Source organism: Lichenostomus cassidix, chromosome Z (assembly GCF_008360975.1).
Source record: "Lichenostomus cassidix isolate B80296 chromosome Z, HeHo_3.0, whole genome shotgun sequence".
NCBI lineage: Eukaryota > Metazoa > Chordata > Aves > Passeriformes > Meliphagidae > Lichenostomus > Lichenostomus cassidix.
The window spans coordinates 51,290,006-51,310,322 of NC_139511.1; the positions used below are offsets into that span (position 1 = coordinate 51,290,006).

Sequence of the window (20,317 nt, forward strand, 5' to 3'; positions counted from 1 at the left end):
GGTGTGATTACACACAATGAAAGTTGCCTTTGGGGTTCTGCAGAAGGCTGCAGGCACAGTCACCTTTCTTGTTAACTTATTTTGACTCTTGATTCCAACTGCATGCATAGGGATTAATGCCTTTTGGATTAGATTTTTAGTTTTCTTTTTCATTATTGTCACAGTATTTTACTGCCCACAAGTCACTTCTCCGTTTATGTAGGTGTGTGTATGCATTTGACTTATTGATATACCTGCAATTCTCTTCAGAGAAAAAATTAAATATGAACTGCCTATACTAGAAATAAATTTGATGACATTTGTAGACAAAAGACTTGCGTTTGTCTTCTGACTGATTCTAATTGCAGGGTTGATGCCAAAGCACATTATAGACACTAGCATTTTTCTGTCTTTCATAGTTGCATAGTGCATTTTATTAGCCTGGCAAGATTAAACTTTCCATCTGATTATTTAATTTACAGTCTGTTCATGTTAAGTTGAATTGAGGTCACTGTAGGTAAAACGTAAAGAAATGGAATCCATATGTTAAAATTTTGGCTCTTTTGAGGATTGTTAATATATATTACCAATAAAAAGTAAACAGGTTAAAGTAATTCCAGTGAAATGAACGGAGAAATGAAAAGGTAAGAGTATCAAAATACATGAAATTCAAATGAAAATTCTATATTTGAGAAAATTTAAGAAAATAGCAAATGGCTAAAGGTGGAAAAGGAACCCTTAACACTTTACTATTTGTTTTCTCATGAACTAACTTGTGGAGTAAAGCTTGTTCAAATGTGCAATATTATTTTGAATGCTTTGACCCTTTAGTGATGTGCTAATCTGACCAAGCAGGCTTTTAAAAAAATTGCGGGTTTTATTTTTAATTTTTTTAAACCCACATGAAAAATATCATTCTTGCTGTAAACATGTGGAAACTAAACAAACCTTCCAACCATAGGAGATACCAGTGTAGACTTCTGAAAGCTGCCTTGAAGTCTGGACAAGTTAATGTGTTTGGACTAAGAATGTGAAGATAATATGGCCTCTAGGTGAAAGAAATAGTTTGTAATTGGTGTTCACTGCCTCTTCATCAGTATGAGTGCTTCCTTAGACTTGTGATATATTTAGGAACCTAGACTGAGGGTTTATTAGTAAACAGTGAGAATGAGTAAAGAGTGTTTAAAGAAAAAGTGAGTGAAGTGTGTTAAGGTCAATTGTTTAAGTTGACCTCAAACTTTAAGGTCATAGAAAGGAGCTAGAGTTTTAATGGTGTCTTTTGAGCACCTGAAGCTTGGGAAAATCAGTAGTGCCTTGAAGTGACCAACTAGCAAAGCATGCAAAGATAAACAGTTACAATTTGATTAAGCAATTGCACCAAGTATTGCTGGAGACAGTGAGACCAGCAGTTAAAAGCTGGTGGAAGTGGTTGAGCAGGAAGCTGATACATTGCATTCCATGCTTGTAATCACAGATGGCAACACTTGCAGCTAACTGAAACTGGAGTTGGATTTTCGTCTGCTTCCTTCAACTCCCTTTGTCTCCTTGCTCTTCCAAACATACAGAGCAACTATAAAGAAGTGAAGATAAAATGAACCATGCTCATTTTCTGCACAAGGTTAAAGGCCCCTATTAGAAAAGAGGATATGCTCTAGTATCATACAAAAACGTGATGTCAGAGTAGCTTAGTGTCTTTTAATGTTTACCTCTGCTGATGTCTCACTTGATGGTGCTGCAGAAAGCTTGAGGTTTAAAAGCAGAGCACAGGATGTGTATACCTATAAGCAGAAAACTGAATGTTAAACTTTCTGGCAGTACATGTAGTCACTTGCTCAATGCCAAAACCATCTTTTTTCTGTGGTTAAATGAGATTTTTTTCTAAACTCTGGGGGGATTGAAGTATCCTGAGGCATGTCTGTGGAACCCTACAGACTTTTGACAGTGTCTGGCTGAAATGAAGTGGTTTTGACACTTGGCTCCAGGAGCGTGGAATGTGGTTGCTGTTGCATCACTGTCCCCTTGTATGATAGTCCCAAGGTCCATGTATTGCAATAGTGCTTAGTATCTGTAAATGGACATGGCTGGCCTTGTGGTAGCAGACACATAAGACTGAAATAAAACCTTTATCAAGGAAATTTGAGGTGGAGAAGGGCTCAGGAAAGTAAATGCACAGAAATGAGTCTCTATGAGAAAGCTCAGGGGAAAGACTGGTTTAGCAAACATTTTTAATTTTACGTCAGGGTGTTTTTTTACTGGATGTCTGTTGTCAACACTCCCATGCTAATGATGTGTGTTTGTTTTCCCTGTTTGCTCAGTGTCTGGCAGTGAGGCTGGTCCAGAACAGTGGCCCTGTAGATCCCATGTGACACACAATTTGTAACAGTAGGTAATACCTATCTGTTGGCCAGAACATGCATTTGTATTTTGCCTGAAAATATAAGCCTGCGCACTTTGACAGTGAAATAACTAGATTAGGAGAGATATAGCCATTTTTAAGGGAGGGGAGAGTAGTTCAATGCTGTAAACATTTAAAAAATGACATATTGAAGACACTCGTACTTTAAGTGTATTAATCTACTCTCTTCTGCGAATCTGCCCTCCAAGTTCACAGCTGTGGTAGGTTTTTCAGTGCTTGTGGTGCCTGCCTTTGTCTAGAGCCCTTTCTTGGAGCAAATGTTCAGGGAATGGACTGAATGCCCTCAACTGGAGACATAGAAAAAGGTTCAGGCCATCTGGTTTAATTGCTGTGAGACACGTACTAGTTGCTTGCACTTGTGCTCTTTGACAGAAGTCTACAGAAAGTTGTTTTCATCAGAGCCTTAAATTTTTCATCCAAAGATAACCTACTTCCAGCACAATGATAGACCTGTAGATGTAAAATACCTTTGTAACAGAGCACATGTAATAGGTGTTTGGTGCTGTAAAGCAATTTTTTTAGTAGCTTATTGAATTACCCCCCTTCACATAGTTATGTGGGTATACTTCCTTCTGCATATTTAATAAACTTGTTACATTAGCTACCTGCAAGTTGATATTGGCAATGGAGGCTCAGGGGGAGCTCTGTAGCTTTGAAAAGTGTTTTTCTAATATCTGTACATGTATGTTTTCCCTGAATTTTACAGCTTCCTGGCAGTGCTCTGAGCTCCTGTCCTATTGCAGTGAGGACAGCTCAGGGAGCAGTGAGCCTGCCTCAGAGCACTGCCAGCTCTACCTGCTCCAGGTACACGGTGGTGCTGTGTTGGTGCAGTGACAGCGCATGAATTGCCAAACTAGGAGCAACCATGGAATTGAACTGCCCTGGGCAGGTACCCCTGGGGTGCTGGGTACCTGAGAGTATGAATTTTACTAGGAATAAAAAGATGGCACTGAATCTTTTGGCCTTTTTCTAACCAGGAAAAAATAGTTACATGTTCTCACATAACATAATGTTTTAAGTCACTGGGACCATCTAAAATGCAACTAGCTTCTTCTTAAGCCTACAGCACTGAATTGTAATGACAAATGCTTAAGGTCCTCACAGTACAAGGAGACATAATGGGATGCTGCCTAGAGCCTGTTGTACTGGGCTCGACCATCAGTGGTTATGGCCAGCAAACTGTCAGTCAGAAATGTTTGTGCAAGAGGGACTCCTTGGCTTTTGGTTTTGTGTTACAGCATGGCTCTGTTAAGTACTTTTAAGTGTACTAATACTGGGTATTGGGTATGAGCTTGGGTGGAGGAAGGTGTGAAGGGGACATATAGAGAATTTGCAGAACTTCTTGCCAATGGACTGAAACACTGCCTTGCCATTCTTACTGTGTGGCTCGGACAGCAGACAGCTGAGACTGCCAAATCTGGTTTAGCTAATGTTTAATTCAAACTCTCTAGTGAAAAACTTTTATCCCAGCATCTTACAGAATTTTCTCTTCTATATTTTTCTCCATGCCCCACCCCCCCTAAACCCTGACTTTACAAATTCTATTCTATCACCGTAAGAGGATTTTGTTCTCCCCATCATCTGTTATGTCTTGTTCATTGAGCTTCCCTGTTGTGGTGCCAAAAGAGCTCTCCTTATTGCTCACGTCTCGCTTTCCATGGGAAATGTCTCTGGTGGCAGGAAATTGAGGGGGATTGGCCCTGGGAAATAAAAGCCTCTGTTCCTTTCTTTGCCTTCTTCAGTATAAGAAGTCCTTTGGTATGTCTGTGGCAAATGCCTTATTAAAGGGCCTGCCTGCTAGAAGCAGCCACGTGCTGTTCTTTAGCTATTACAGATAGTAATGTGTCTGAGAGAAAATGAATGACCAGGAAGCCTTAAGTGCTGTTGTAGATTTTGCAATGTTTTTTCCAGCCTCCATTTATTAAGATACCAAAAGCTCTGGGTAATGGTTATCCCTGAATAACTCAAGGATTATGCCTCATAAATTGTTCCATAAATTTTTATTTAGAAATTGTAACAAATGTTATTTTTCCTTGCATGCTTTTTCATTATGTATTACAGAAGTTTTGAGTTTAGCATCATTTAAAAATACAACCCATGAATTCATGAGCTAATTTGTAAATGGTTACAAATGAGACCTGTGAAACACCTTGTAGTTAATGTAAACTCAAACATAAATGACTGTGACCAGCAGGTCAAGGGAGGTGATAACACCTGCACTACTCCAGCCACATAACAGCCCACGTGGGCTATTGCATCTAGCTCTGGGGCCCCAAGCATAAGAAGGATGCAGATCTGTTAGAACAGCTCTAGAGGAGGAGGCCTCAAAAATGATCAGAAGGCTGAAGCATCTCTCCTGCGAGGCAAGGCTGACAAAACTGGGGTTGTTCAGCCTGGAGAAGGCCCTGGAAGACCTTGTTATGACCTGCAAGAAAGATGGAGAGACATTTTTTGTAAGGGTGTGTAGTGACAGGACAAGGGGGAATGGCTTCAAACTGAAAGAGAGTAGATTTAGATTAGACATTAGGAAGAAATCCTTTAAGGGTGATGAGGCATTGAAACAGGTTGCCCAGGCAACTTGTGGATGGCTGAATGTGTTCAAGGCCATTTGAATGGTTTTTTGAGCACCCTACTCTAGTGGAAATGCCCCTGCCCTTGGGAGCTAGATGACTAAGGTCCCTTCCAATCCAGACTATTCTATGCATCGATGACTAACAGATTTCCAGTAAACTCAGTATCAACATAAACTATCTCTGTGACCTTGGGACCTCCAAGATCCTTGCCACGGATGTAATATGAGGGTTAACTCTGAATGGGATGACATTTACACTAGCAGTACTTTTAAAATTGTGTAAAGTGAACACATCTCTGTGAATCTGAAACTTTGATTGCCTTTCTGGACTCTGTTTGTAAAATGGTGGTTCCAGTGGCTCTTACACACCTGGGCTCATTGCTAGTTTCAGTAATCATATTGCATCTTCGAAAGTGGTGGCCCTATTTCTGAAAACTCACTCAAATCCAGAAATTTGAAGTGTTTTTGTGTTGTCTACTGATGCTGAGTCAGACTTAGTAGATCCTGCAGGTACCTTGTTGACCATAGGTACATGGAGTGCCTTGGGCTGAGTTGTCAGCTCTGTGGTTGGCAACTAACATTGCTCCAAATGTTTGCCAACAACTGGAGTGGCTGTCTTGGATCAGGGTACAACAGAAGGTATTTGCAATTCATTGCCAATGCCCAAACATCAGTTAGTCCTAGATACTGCCTACACAGAAAATTGTAGAACAAAGAGGGTGCATATAAGTGCAACATGTCAGTTGATGGAAGATGATCAAGTGTCTCAGTTTAGGAAAATGCCCTGATAAACACTTTTGTGCTAAATATGTAGAATATTACTTTATTTCTGTTGAATCAGTTGTGGGAAGAATGAGAAAACTGAGTACCACTGTAAGTCTCTCAGGCACAGCAATTTAAGCTTTAATACTGCTCACTGCTCCATGTGTTTCATACACACTCTTCCTGTGGCTTTCTTGTAATGAATAAATGTCAATGAGTGAACTTGGTGTCTTAGCACATGTTTTGTATCTACTGACTGTTGGCTAACAGAGTGACAACATGTAAAATGGATTGAAAGAAAGAGCTTTAAGGCTAGCACTTTCATTAATTCTTGTTGGCTGTCCAGACACACTCTCAACATTCCCTCTTCAAGGAAATATTTTCAATTTTTCCTCTCAATTTGGAATGAAGTCACATAATTGATTAATTTAGTAATAAGATGTTGTTTAGATGCCTTTTTTTCCCCTCTGTATTGCTTCGATGTAGAGTGTGCCGTGTTCTATGGCATTTGGATATTTTCAGCTGGAAAATTTTTTGTCAGGATCCTGCTTGGTAGAGGTCCTCAGGTGAAGCCCAGCCCTAATTACTCTTCCACATAACACCCTTTATTGCACCACTCTCTTCCTTTGTGAACTGAGCATTATCAAAAAGTTACTGATATAGCAGAAATGTGTTTATTCTTTCATCAATCTTCCTTGTCTTCTGACTAATACTTGTGCTGTTAAACAGAAAGACTGAGTTTCTGTCTCCAAACCAAACTTGTTTGTGTGTTGAACTTGGTGTGGCTGGCTTGGTGGATGCACTCAAGATGTTTGAAGAAAGCTCTACACAGGGCTATAGTCAAAGACTGAAGCCCTTCCCAAAAAATGTTATTATAGGCTAGACTTTAAGAGCCCAAGTCTTCAAAGTAATTGCCTCTGCAGATCAGTCCTGAGGCCACCTTTACTCTGAAGATTGTCATTTCTATGTCTAAAATTGTGTCTGCAGCCACTCTTGATGTGATAGCACAGTTGCTTTGAAGCCAGTATACGCTGGAGGGCAAGCATGTAATCAGACTTATTGGAAGCTGGTGTTGTAAGAGACTCCTCCCAAGATTAGCACTGTAGGTGCTGGCATTCCCTGTGCTCTGTATTTTCAGTGCTCAGATATTCAGCCCAGAAACTTTAGCTGCTTTGGCACTGACAGGAAAGAAGTCTGATTTCCAGCTTGTGAGCTGCTGATATGTCCTCTAGAAAAGATCTGGGTTTTCCACTTCTCAGTGTTCACAAGTTACTAGTTCTTGAATCTTGCCCTTTTCTCTCATTGTTGCACGGTTTGCTAACAGAGCAACTATTACAATTCCACAGTATCTGTTAGTGCCTTCACCCACCCTTAGAATCAATCTTTGCAAATAATTTTAATGAGGGATTTGAGGCTGGCCAGGGCTGCTCGATCTGGGATGCCTTTATTGGGAATGGGAGGCGCCCATGGATGTGTAGATGCAGGACTAGATTGTAAAGCATTAGTGTTATTCAAGTTAATTCCTAGACTGATACTTACCAAATGTATCCTGTGTTTTTCCTTCACTTATCTTCAGACAAGCCGCCTTTTTTGCTGCTTTGCTTATGGTTGTGCTGAGTTGTCTTTGGAGGGCAGAAGTAAATGACTGTTTACCAAGTTAAGAGGAGCAGGACATGAGAACTGTTATGGGGGATGAAGTCTTGGCTTGGTATTGGCTGTCCCACCCTAGCTGACAGCCAGCAAGTACAATCAGCTGGGCTCTTCTGACAGCACTTGTCTCCACTTATGAGCTCTCATAGCTGGGAAGGCTTTTGAAAAGTGGCCCTAGATCTTGGTGTTGCAAACAATAAAAAGTTATATTAAATGTCAGTGTGGTGGCTCATCAGTAATTCTCCCTCTCTGTGGGAAGTCAGGAGCCCTCTGCAGAAGAGGAGCTATGCCATGGGGTGGGAGCAGCCTGTCCTGGTGGTGCTGATGGTGGTGAGGGCAAGAGCAATACTAGAGCAGCTTCCATGGCCAGTTTGCCAGGCTGAGTGTCTTACGATCTGCATCCCAGGTTTGCCTCCAAACTAATGTTTTGGTTCATGGCAAGTGATATCCTGATTACAGTATCTGGGAGCTCATTTTAGAGTGAGTCATGCTTATTGGGGCTACCAGACTTGAAAGGAACTTTGAGCAAGACATGTATTTGTTTGATCAGTGTATGAAACATCTGGGTAATTAGGAAGAGCAATCTTAAAAGCAAAGGAAGATGAGAGATATCAACTCTCATGTGGTCATTAAAAATGAAACTACAAAGCTTGAAGCAGCTATACAAGACATTAACAAATGTGTGGTAGCATCAGTCCAAAATGTGGGCGAGTAGTGTCATTTCTTTTGTGTCCTCAGTAAATGCATGTGGGATAATTTTTCTGGGTTTTTTTTTTTTTTGTTTGTTTGTTTTGTTTTCATTTGTATTGGGGGATTTTGTATTTCGTTCTTTGTTTTGTTTTGGACCTTTTTTTGGGGTACAGACTTCAAGGTATGCAAGTACTTTCAAAGCCCAGAGTCCTGCTGTCTTTAAGTGCCTTTTACTTGAGTTGCCTGTATCCACTACCAGGTGTTTATCTGCTAGTTGAGGCAATTGTGCCAGGGAAAAGCTGAGAACTTGCTCATATCATGCACAGTCCGTGTGGGAATGGAACTAACAAAGCCTGTCAGAGTGCGTTTCAGGAGGAGCAGGACCCGTGGTTTTTTGCTGAGGATGTGTCACGATGTTCTCAGCTAACTGACTTGTGGGCTGCTGCAGAAAGCATCTGGCCCAGCCCTGCATTTCCGTCCCCTTCCTTTTGCCTGCACCCTTGTGCTTGTGAGTGTGCAGTGGCTCAGATCAGGGAGCTGATCTTCCACAAACAGGTCTCTCAAGCAAGGGCTGCCCCATGCTCTTGTTCACTGATGCTGCCACAGGGTTGCCAGCTGTGACACAAGAGGTGATGTGAGTATGTGGCTGAGAAACATGAAGGAATGTAGGACTACATCTTTTTGCAGAATCATCAAGGTTGGAAGAGACCTTCGAGATAATCTAGACCAACTCTCAGCCTAGTACAAGTAGGGTGTCATTTTGGTAGCTGGTTTCTGCTGAAGGCTGTTCCCAAAATTGTCACCTGCTGTGGCTGAAATTCATCTAGAAGTCAGCACTGCTGTATGCTCCTTCAGATTCACTGCTAGAAGCATTTAGAATTGCAGAGCTGCTCACAGAGGCCTACAAATGCTCACAATGACTCTACAAGTACAGAAAGACCAGTCACTGGAAAGTAGTTCTGAAAAATCGGGGTCATTTGCAGCTGGAGATGTGCACAGACGTACTTTATAGGCAGGGAGAGTGTTTTATGGGAGGTGATGAGGTTGCAGCAGTAGTAGGACAAACCACAGATAGTTCATTTGATTACAACTCTCATCACCCCCATCAGTGGGAGGCAGCTCAGTGTGTTGCAGTCTCACAGGTTCCTGAAGTTGCAGCCAATTCCCACATTGTCCTTGAGATACCTTTGCAGTGTGTTGTCTTTGTCCCAGTTGCTGAAGATCTGTTTAGCATGGGGCTGCTCCACCTGCTTCCTGCCTTGAGATCTCCTCATGGGAGTCCTCAAACTCCTTGGAGGATGTGTGAGCTGAAGCTCTGCTGGCTCCCAGCCTCAGCCCCCCTGTGTCTGAGTGCTCCCTCCTGTCCCCAAACCAGGCAATGACCTTGGAGCAATACATGCTTGGTCTTGAAGAAGTGAACCTTGAGGAATCCACTGTAGAGAGAACAGAATACTCTTGGTGACCTAGATATCTTTGTGCACCATACAATAAAAGGCCTCTTTGAAAGAGACGTGGTAACTATTTCCCTTCTTCAGCAATTCAGCCAGGTTCCAAGTAAAATTGCTCTAAAAATCACCTTGACTTATGTGTAACTTGATATGGGTTTCTGTTTGCAGCTATTGTGGATGATGAAAGGCTTTCTGCAGAGGAAATGGATGAGAGGAGGCGTCAGAATATTGCTTATGAATATCTGTGCCACCTAGAAGAAGCAAAAAGGTAAGTAAATGAAAGCACACTTATTTCTGACTTTTAAATGCAGATATTCAGGCCTGCTGTGTTCTTGAGAGTCGTAATTTTTAATTCAGCATCTTGAGTTACTTGAATTATCAGAATGATGGAGTATCATAGCTCTCAGTATGAGAAACTAATGACCAGTGTGAAAAGTCTGATTCAAAGAATTTAGAAATAATCAAGACAACATCCTTAAACTGGCTGTGGTGTCCATTTTCAGTGAAAGTAGGGGCTGGATACTAATAAGAGGCTGTAGTTTTGTGCTGAATCAGGCTTATGTGACTAGCTGGGGAAAGTATTTTGCTCCTGGCTCTGTGGCTGTGCTGCCTTCTTGGCACTAGTACTTGCGGAGCGACTCACGTTGCAAAGATGGCAGAAAATCACCTGGGTTCTTACTGGCTTAATGATAGCTATAATCTCAGCATTACTGTGGTAAGTGCAGGAAGGGCAATAAGATAAGATGGACTCCACTCTTGCTTCAGTTCCTACTGGTCAGCAGTACTCATCTCTTGAAGCAACAGCCTGTGATGAAACACTGATTTGAAGGTGCACAGGGATTTGATCACCTTTGTGTAAATGTATTGTGCTACATTCACTTCATTCTCAAAACAAATACTCAACATTTGCATAATTACTGAGCAGGGAAACAAGGTGCAATATTCTTGTGCTTTTGAAGTAGCTTCAAGTGCTATTATTGTATGCAGTGCAATTATTGTATGTAAAAGCATATTTTATATTCAGCCAGCTCAAACCTTTTCAAAGATGTCTATTATCCTCATGTTATTGCCATTGGCACCACTGGTAGTGTCTTTCTTCTGCTCTGCATTTGTTGATGGTGTTCTCAGTTATAAACTGTTTTTAGTTGTAAACTGGATAACTTTCCTATGAATTTCTATTGAGAAAAGAAAACTTGAACTCTGATTAGTAGCTCAAGCTGTGAAACTTTAGCTTGATGACAAAGCATAGAACCTTTGTAATGGAGTAAACCAGTGTACTTCAGTCAGTAATCAAATATTGAATAGCACTCTGGGCCTTGAATCCACACAGCTTCCCTCTCAATAGCTGCCAATGGTTTTGTCCTAGGGTCATTGTTACAAAAATCGGCTATTCTCACTTCCTCTTCACTATGTAGTCCAATTTGCTGTAGCAAACATTGCCTCCTTTGCTCTTTCTTCCTCTTTCTGCTGCAGTGGTTGCCTGTTTAGATATTTAAGATGGCAAGTGTCTCACTGCTGACCTGCTCTGTACACTCCTGCTGCCCCCGTGGTGCAGCTGCAAGAGATTGCCCTCAGTCAGATGAGTCAGCTTGCTATGCTGGCAGGGAATTCTTAGCTGTTTAGCTGAGTTAGTTTTCTGTGGTTTAGTGAGCTGACCGGTCTGATCAAGGGGTCAGAGGAGAATCTGTGCGGACTAGAGGAAGGGGATGGGGTGCAGCTGCACACTTGAGAGAGGGGAGGGAGCAGGTTTCATTTGCAGAGATGTTAGATCAGCTCCACCACCCTAGCAAATCTCAGTGAGTCAAGGTTTGATTTTACTCAAGGTTTCTCCTTAGTATGTTGCAACTCACCTACCTGCCGCCTTATGGCAGCTAGTCTCCAAATCCAGCATTTTCTCTTCTGCTGCAGTTATTACTTTTTCTTCCTGGCTCTCTTCAGCCTTCCCCTTTCCCAGGGATACTTTTCACTTTGAACTCAAGTCCTTAATATTTCACAAGGAAATATGAAGTTATTTTTACAACTAATGACTTAAATGAGCATCTGCTATGAGTAACCCCCTTCTCTTCCTTGTATTTATTTTCATACAGATTCTTGCCACTAGCGGTTTCTAGATGAAACATTCCTTTATCTCTGCAGTCCATGTTGGGACTTCATATCCAGGACAGCTACTCCCAGGGTTGTTAGGTACCTGGAAGCTTTTCTGGATCTCTGTTTGGAAAATCAGAATGTACTGGTACTTTTTACTGGTTATTAGTGTCTGAGGTGGGGATGAGTTCTGCAGTGTAAGGAGCCTTGTGCTTCCCTTGTGAAGGGACTGGGCTGTCATGGATGGAGCTGAAGTGGCAGCTCGATGCTGCTGCATGTTGTGTCCTCTGCCTCAGCACACTCCTCCCAGTGCTCTTTAGGAAGGAAAGGGTGATCTTGCAGGGTGTGGTGAAGGCCTGGGATGTGCTTTTGGGTAGACAGAGCTGCTGTGGGGAAAAAGAGAGTGTGAGGGGAAACTTAGCCCTTCACAGAGAACAGTTGAGGTAATTTTGTTGTACCTTGAGACTTTGCCCTGAGACACTCTTACAACTGTGAAAACAACCCAGCAACAAACATGTACAAAAAGGCTTTCAGAAACAAGTAGAAATGCCTGTGTCTCATTGCTGTGTAGCCCCTAGCCCTGCTTCCCCAGGAGGCAATTAATGCTGTCCAGGGTGGCTGACCTAGTGCCATGCCCAGGCTGAGATTTCAAAGATGCATGGCTGCATTTTTCCCAGCCCCAATCTGGGGAAATGGAAAACATGAGGAAATTCTGTATCACTCCCCACTGCACAGCTATTGACTCTGTGTGCTTGGTTAGGAGTGAAACTTGATGTGCAGTCCTTGCCTGTACTTGTATGGTTACAGCATTTTCTTTGTCACTAGAGAGACTGAACAAAACTGGGGACTCTGGAAAGAGAGAGACTCAGAGAGAGCAACAGGGTCATAATTCAAATGAGACCAGCTGGGGAGCTTGAGTGTAGGCTACTTCCACAGCACATTGTGGGTGGTGCCCTTCAGTTGTGCTGGGAGAGCCGTTTCACAGGAGCCAGCTGGTGGATTGGCCATTCATAGCACCACAGAGTGATTTGAGTTAGAAGGGACCTTTTGAAGATCACATGGTTTCTACCACACTTCTGTGGGCAGGGATGCTTTCCACTAGACCAGGTTGTTCCAAGCCCTGTCTATCCTGGTCCTGCACATCCCTAGGGGAGTGGCATCCACAAATTTTGCTGCTGCTGAATGGAGGGGTCCCAGCGGGGTGCTTCCCAGCTCTGGAGCAGCACCCATGGGATGTACAGGACCTCTTCCCCTGCTGCATACTTGTGGCAGGAGGTCTGAGTCAGAGCAGGCAGGATGGTGCCTTCAGCCCCAGATGCAGCAGCTGGTTGTGAAACCACCCAGAGCTGTGGCTGCTGCCTGCTTGCTCACAGCAGAACCCTCCTGGGTGAATCTGGGGAGTGGGAACTGCCTTTATGTCATATTTAATCTTTGTCCATGGAGAGGATTTTTAATATTCAGAACACTGTGGGCATCAATGACAATAAATAGACTGAAATGAGTACGGCAAGGTGAGTTTTTCCAGTTGGCAGCTGCTGAAATGACAGTAAACTTCTATGTTTTAGATAATCAACTGTGTGCAAATACAATGTGTTTTAGTCCCTATGGAAAGTAATAAATACTGAAATAAAAACAATAAATAGCAAATGATTGGGCAGAGCAAGACTGGAACAGCACTACATTAGGTGGCATGTCTTGTTTCTCACCATATTTGTAACCAAAACATTATTTTACAGCAGCTCTGCATTTTGAAATTCCAGAGTTAATTAAACAGGTGAAGAATGTGTGCTTTCAGCTGCTTTTCAGATCACTGTTTGCACTCTTAATTCCTGTTAATAAAAACTTGGCAAGTTCAACATGAAAGAAGAATCCTGTCACTGGTAGCTGATGCTTCTGCAAATACCTTCTGTGCTAGGCACAGTATCTATTACTCCTATACAGCACAGGAAATTGTTTTTTAAACACAATAAGCAGGCTTGTAGTATCTGCAGAGGTCAGTAAAGTTTGATAGGGTGTTATATTTGATACTGAAGAAAAACATTTTTTTCTACTAGATTGCTGGGTCCCTTTCTCCCTGAAATTACACCTCTGATAAAATGAGATTTTGTTTGCTTGTATATATTGTTTGATTTATTACTTTTGCCTTTAAAGAAAGTCTCTTGCATACTAAACAAAAAACCAAAAAGAAGCAAAAAGATGGGTAGTATCTACTGTCCTTGAATTTTTAAGAAGAAATAATCAAGAAGAACCAATTAGGAATAGGGATTTTCTCACTTCAAGAAATGTAGTCATGGATGTTACTAACAGAAGCCCTCCAGACGTTTCCCTGACACATAAGCAGCACAGTTTCAAAAGTTTGTGTATTAAATAGCAAAGGTCTAAGGTAGGCATGAACAGCTGTGTCACAAGATTTCATGTCTTATTGAATTATGTGGATTTTAACAGATAATATTTACCACAGCAACATCCTTTCCAAAGGAAATACCCAGCACATCAAATTCCGCCTTGGGTTTGGCTTTTGCTGTTGCTTGTCTCTTTGCAGATGTACAGCTACTGCAGTGTAAAGATAACCAGATTTGAAGGATTTAAATTGTGATTGAAGCTTTGGCATATAAAGCAAATCAAATTTTCAGTAAATGTGTCGTGGCTGGCTAGGTTTATAATTATCCATAGTTTAGTAGAACTTGGCTTTTTAGAAATTATACCTTCTTATGGTAAGATTGAATTTGAACCATAGCATTCCTCACTTTACTAGCCTTGACCTTCCCTGCATGAAATGAAATATACACCGTTTTACAAAACATATCTTGCAATTTCATAGCCAGAGCTGCCAGAATGTTTTTTCCTTGCTTAGCTGTTCAGTTAGGCAGTAACTTGTAACTTGTGTAAAACACTGAAGCTTTAGTTTCAATATTAGGACAATGAAGACATAATAAAAGAAGACTATCCAGGAAATTTCTTCTTGAAAAGTCTTTTTTTTTTTTTTTTTTTTTAAAGTAAATTCATGTTCTTCCCCAGCTTCTTTTCAATAGAGAAACAAATTACCCATTTTTATTTCTAAAACCTGCCTCTTTCATAATATTGTTTATTATTAATTGGTTTGCAGTGGCTAGTTGCAGTATTGACTGATGATATGGTAGTTAGGAACTGCTTTATAAAAATGTACATGCAGTTTAATATACTGAAAAGGTCAAACCCTGAAGTGCTTAATTGGCTTCAGTTGAAACCAACAGTTTCGCAGTACCACAGCACAATAGAAACCTCAAGTTGCCAGGACTGTGGGACCATAGAGGGTGGCTGAGGAGGCCACTCTGTTTCTGGGGAAGGTATCAGAGTCCTACAGAGACTCTGATGAGTGAAGTCTGCCAGGTTTCATGCTGCTGTTTCTCCAGGGGCAAAATTATGGCAACTCTTCAGCCCTGGCAGCTCATGAGTGAATTAATGTTACTCAAATGCTTTCAGAATGCAGGAAAGATTTCTATAAAGACCTGTGCTTTTAGTAAATATAAAATACTGTAATCTAGCTGTACAACTATGTGTCTATATGCAGAAAATATTAAAATATTTCTTAGTTACATGTTTCATATGGGTTTGTCAAAATTATTTTGGGTTTGATATTCTACTGTCATGTTTTAAATTATGAACTTAAAATAAAGCACCTCTGTAAAGGTCAAATATTTGAAGTTATGGTGCATTGTGAGGTGAAATCCTTTGAAGAAACTTACTCAGCTGTGATATAACTATTGCTGAAATATCTTGGTCCACACAGAAGTATTGACCAACAAGTATACTTGATATTTCATGTCTTGCTGTTTCATGCTGTTTCAGGTTCTCGGCACAATTACCCAGACTACGAGATATTGGTAGAACAGTTTTTTTGTTTTGGAGATACAGTTGTATGGATATACCAGAATTTTTGTATGCAAGTGTCAGTGATATCAATCAATCTAATAATTGCTTGGATAGTGATATTTGCATATGAAAAGTCTTAATGGTGAGCTCTAAAGGGGAGAGAAACCTTTTGTGCTAGTTTCTGTACAGGATGCATTGACCTGCTTACTGGCATGTTGAGGTAACGTGTAATGGGTCATTGCTCAGTGTGTATAGTTGTGGAATAATGATGCCGAGTAATGATGGATGTGACCTTTGTTTTTGTAGACTGAACCATATGGCACTTCTCCCATAGCATGCACTGAAGCTAACAGTACAGTCCCTTCAGAGCCAGTTAGTTCTGTTTCTCAAAGTTTTCCACCTTTCTTTTAGGCACTACTGTTTTGTAAAAGGAATTGTGGTTTGCTTTTTTTTTTAGTGGAAGAGTGACAAATCTGAAGTTAGTCCATGCTCTGCTGCCCTTGTATTGGTTGTTTGTAGGCTCAGCTTCACCAAGAGAACCCATGGCATTTTCATTTTTCCTTCACTTTCCCCTCTGCATCTTGGATTATCTGTGGTGCAACTAGAAAACTTCTTTGACTTTATACTCTGCTCACAGGACTGGCTGACTGTCAGATCAAAGTAATGGCTTCATTCTGCACCCTGGGCAGCTCCTAGTTAATATTAAGCATGACCTGAGGTGGCCTCACCATGGTATCAGTAGTGGCTGAGTCATAATATTACCATGTGGAGCACCAAGGAGTAGGGACACTGGCAGCAATTATTATACATCACCAGCCCAAATCTCTGTGTCTGAAAGGCTAGTGAAGGAAAGCAAGTGTCTGAGATGTGCAGAGAGGAACACAGCTGTGGGTATTAGAGACAGCGAAGGTACTTGACATTTGCACCTTGCCTAAGAGAGTCACGCGAAGCTGCTGTTGGGAAGGATCTGTGACATACCCGTGGGAAGGAAGGACATCTTTTGTTTAGTGTTGAAGGGCTTAAGTGTTGCACTTAATCTTTGGGTAAGTCCTTCTGCACTGTTTGAACTCTATTTCCTATTTACCTGAGAGCAGCCAAGGTCTTTGCTTCTCTCTGTCTTAGTGATGGAACAAATGACAGCATGTGTGGCAGTGTTTGTGTGCTGTGCCTGTGCCACCCACTCTGGACTGAGAAGGTTGCATGCTGTGCTGCTGGAGTAGCTGACCAGAGAGTGGTGCATTCTCCCTGGCATGCACCCCATTGGGCCATATCCCTAGAGCAGCACTCAAAAAGCTTTTCTATGTCATCACCTGCCTGTTTGCTTTGGACCAGAGAAGGGAATTACCTGGACTGATGGAATTTGTTTCTTAACAGCAGCCCCTTTGCAGGAGTGTACTTTTCGCATGTTGAGATCCTTCTTTCTCAGCTGCCATGTCCTGGAGAGCTGTTGATCTTTGGAAGAAGTGTTTATTCAGGTTCTGGCAGAAAGTCTTGTGGGGAGGTATAAATAGCTCTTCATAGATCAGAAGAGATGAGGCAGCAGCTCTATGTGGTGACCCTTATAATACTGCGTTGTATTGACCACTGCTGCTGGTGAGGTGCCCACAAGTGTATATAGGATCTTACTGTATTGGTAAGATCCCACAAAGAAATTACTGTTGACAAGAAAAATGCTCCTAGAGCAGGAGGCTTTTGCTATTACTTCATGGATGCTAGAAATCAACATCTCTGTGGCTTAGCTACTGCTTTAAGACAGGAGATCCTAAAATTAGTCCAGTGATTGGTTCTTTTGCAAATCTCAACAATGTGCTGCTATATCTCCAGCTCTGGATGGGAAAAGCAGCTCAGGGAGTGGAGGGATCAGTGTTCACTGAATGTGTAGGTAGGGTCCTGCCACCCAGCTTTTGCCTTCCAGGTACTGCAGGTGAGCACTTTATAAAATAAGGCAATTTCTGAGGGATGTTGTCTGGGTTCATTTAAAAATCACTTCTGTTGCAAGTGTCTCAACAATTCACTGTCTTGAGAACGAGCCCTCTGGCAGTTTGTACCTTGTATATTTAAGAGTGGAGTAATGCTGTAAACTGCTTTTTCTGTGGACGTTGCTCACCACAGACCATGTGAGTCCTGTGTTAGTAGATAGAGTTATTGCACAACCAGTGTTCCCCACCACGAGATGAGTGGCAGTCCTCTGCAAGAGGTTTGGTTGCTTTCTAAAGCCACACGTGGTCAGATTTACAACCAGGCTGATTGGGTTGTGAGGCTGCTGGCTCAGCGTGTGCATTGTATGGTGCTTTTGATAGCTGCTAGTCAATGTTTCATGTGCTTTAATAAAGATGACAATTTATTCACCTGCATTTAAATTAAAGGCTCTTATAAGAGGTACAGTAGTGTTCCAAAGTAGAATAAGAGCCTATATGGACTTTGTAGGAGCTTGGACATTTGTCAGAGCACTTCTTGATGTTCTGGAGCCACTCACTTGAGACTGATAGTGTGACAGCCTCCCATAATTGCTTCTGCTATTTTTGTTGACAGAAATAGGTGGGTGCAGTCCTCTGTGTGGGGCTATGTAAACCCCTCAAATTCTTTCAACCTCACTCCAATAAGGGAGAGCTACGAAAATGGCTCTGTTCTTCACTGTTTCTATGTTTTCCATCTGCCTGTGTTTCTTTCAATTGCTTATGCACTTTCTGTAATGCACAGGAAGAGAAGTTTCAGGGCAATCTGTTCAGTCCCAGATGTAACATCAACAGGGGGAAAGATTCTTTAAGCCAAACCATCCCCTGGAAAACATAAGTGACATATCTGTTTTTCAGCTGAGTTTTGTAAGGGGCATGCATTCTTGGACTAGTAAAACTTTAGGTAATTCAGTTGAATGTTTTCTTTAAAATATATTTCTTGACAAGATTTTTATTTTGCAGTTTCAGATAATTTTAAGTGGTTGGTGCTATTAAATGCCAATTCACATATAGATGAAAGAACAAACAGGAGGTAACTGTGGAGTTACCTCTTCTGTAAAAAGAGAAATGGTAACCCAAATATCCTTGAGGTAACCCCCATGGTGTATGTGTTCAGAATTAGCCTTGTGTTAGGCACAAGATACTGGTTGTCTGTTTCGGCAGTGGCACTGGGACATGTCCTCAAACGTTTAATGTATTCCACTATTTCTACTGTAGACTAGCACCATTCTTGACAACTAAGGCCTGACATTGGTTTCATAAGCAGAGACTGAGCTGTGAATGGGCTTTGATCCTGCCAAATTTGAGTCTGGGGGAAGGTTTGTTAATGAGTCCTCTCAAGTGAATGAAAGGAGCAGCTCTTGAGCTTGATGTGCTGGGAAGTACTTCTTACAGCTTCCAGTATCAATAAATGCTAGGTGGGGTGTCTCTTGGAAGAAGACACCTCCACTCTCTGCAAGCGTAGTGGCTCTACTAGCTTGAAGGAGAGAGAATCTTACAGGTCTTTTTTAATTATTTGAGTTGAATTGATAAGTGTTGACAAGTGGCATTGAGTACAGATTTATTCTAGTTAAATGATGGCTAACTGCATGTATAATTTTCCAGCTATTCAGAGGACAAACAGCTAGCCTGCCCCAGAATGAGATGTGACAGATGGAAAATTGTGAAGGTGTGCTGTAATTCCTGCAGTGCAGGAGTGCACTACTCACTTTGCAAGGTGGCAAACATGAGACACTGTAATCTCATCCCAGCTTATATTGCTCCCATAAGGGTTGTTATACTGTTTGGGCTATTGGTGATGTATTCACCTCACAAGAGAAGTGATAAAGCTAGTCTGACAACCCAAGCCCTTCTGTCAGCTACAGCATGTTAATGATTTCTGAAACTTGGTTACTATCAAAGCACGTGGGTGCATTACAAAATTTGATTCATTAAGTGAGAGTGTAAGAGGAGCTCTTGTAATGTGAGAAACTGACTTTAAACCAATGCTTCTCATCACCTCTATCATTCTGTTCTCTAAGTCTGCATAGTCTAGGTCCAAAGGCAGAATTTGTCCACTAAGGCAATAAAACCCACAGTAGTTCCTGCAGCTATGCACACTCCACTGCACAGAAATTGCTGTGCTGTGTTGTAGCTATGCTCAGGTCACTGGTGTGTTTTGTGTGCCAGTGGGTAGAATGAGAAGAAGCTGTGGGAGCAAGGAAAGACAGGGGACTACTTCACTGGAAATGTGAAAAAAGTACCCCAGACAGGAGGCTTAAGAGTGGGAGAAATTTGTGGAGGGGCATTGCATGCAGGTTATGGACCCTGGCTGCTGTTCCTGGGATGTGAGGCTGGGCGGGGGAATGGAGGGTGCTGCTGCACACCAGTCACGTTTTCCCCTACAGCAGCCTGTCACTGGTCTTGGAGAAAGGATCAAAGCATCAATTGCATCATAAGTTACACTCTGTGGCAGGAGTGTCTTTGAAGCCTGGCTGTCAAACAGACTGCTCTAAAATGGGTAAATATCAAATATCTATTCACACACTGTGCCAAACCTCTTTTACTCTGTTAAAGAAAAAAAAACCCAGAGAAATTATGTCACATCAGTAGATGTTAAAAGCTGGAATGTCTTTCTTTCCTGACAGTTTCCAAGCTGCAGATTGCATCCTCTCCCTTGCCGTGATCCAAGGAAAGCACAGTGTGCTTTATTCAAGTACATCTGCATTTGCCTGATGTGCAGACCCGGTCATGTGGGATTTAGTTTGCAGTATGTCTGGGGGAGTGCCAAGCCTTGGTCTGGCGATCTCTTTGCTGGAACAGAGTTCAATGGGATTCGTGACTGAAGCTGGGTTTTAGGGCTTCCCATTTTTCTGTTTAACATCTACAGAATAGGGAAGTGTTAACTTGATCCATCCAGTAAAATTTG

At 41.8% G+C, this 20,317-nt stretch overlaps 1 protein-coding gene across 4 annotated transcripts in view; it reads left to right on the forward strand.

Annotated features, from left to right (window-relative positions):
* The window catches only part of IQGAP2 (IQ motif containing GTPase activating protein 2), a 130,877-nt gene that overhangs the window by 12,442 nt on the left and 98,118 nt on the right, over positions 1-20,317 (forward strand). For all 4 annotated transcript variants that reach the window (XM_085042946.1, XM_085042948.1, XM_085042947.1 and 1 more), the window contains exon 2: positions 9,686-9,785. In XM_085042946.1, the coding sequence (XP_084899072.1) occupies positions 9,686-9,785 (100 nt within the window). The remainder of the gene's footprint in view (positions 1-9,685; positions 9,786-20,317) is intronic.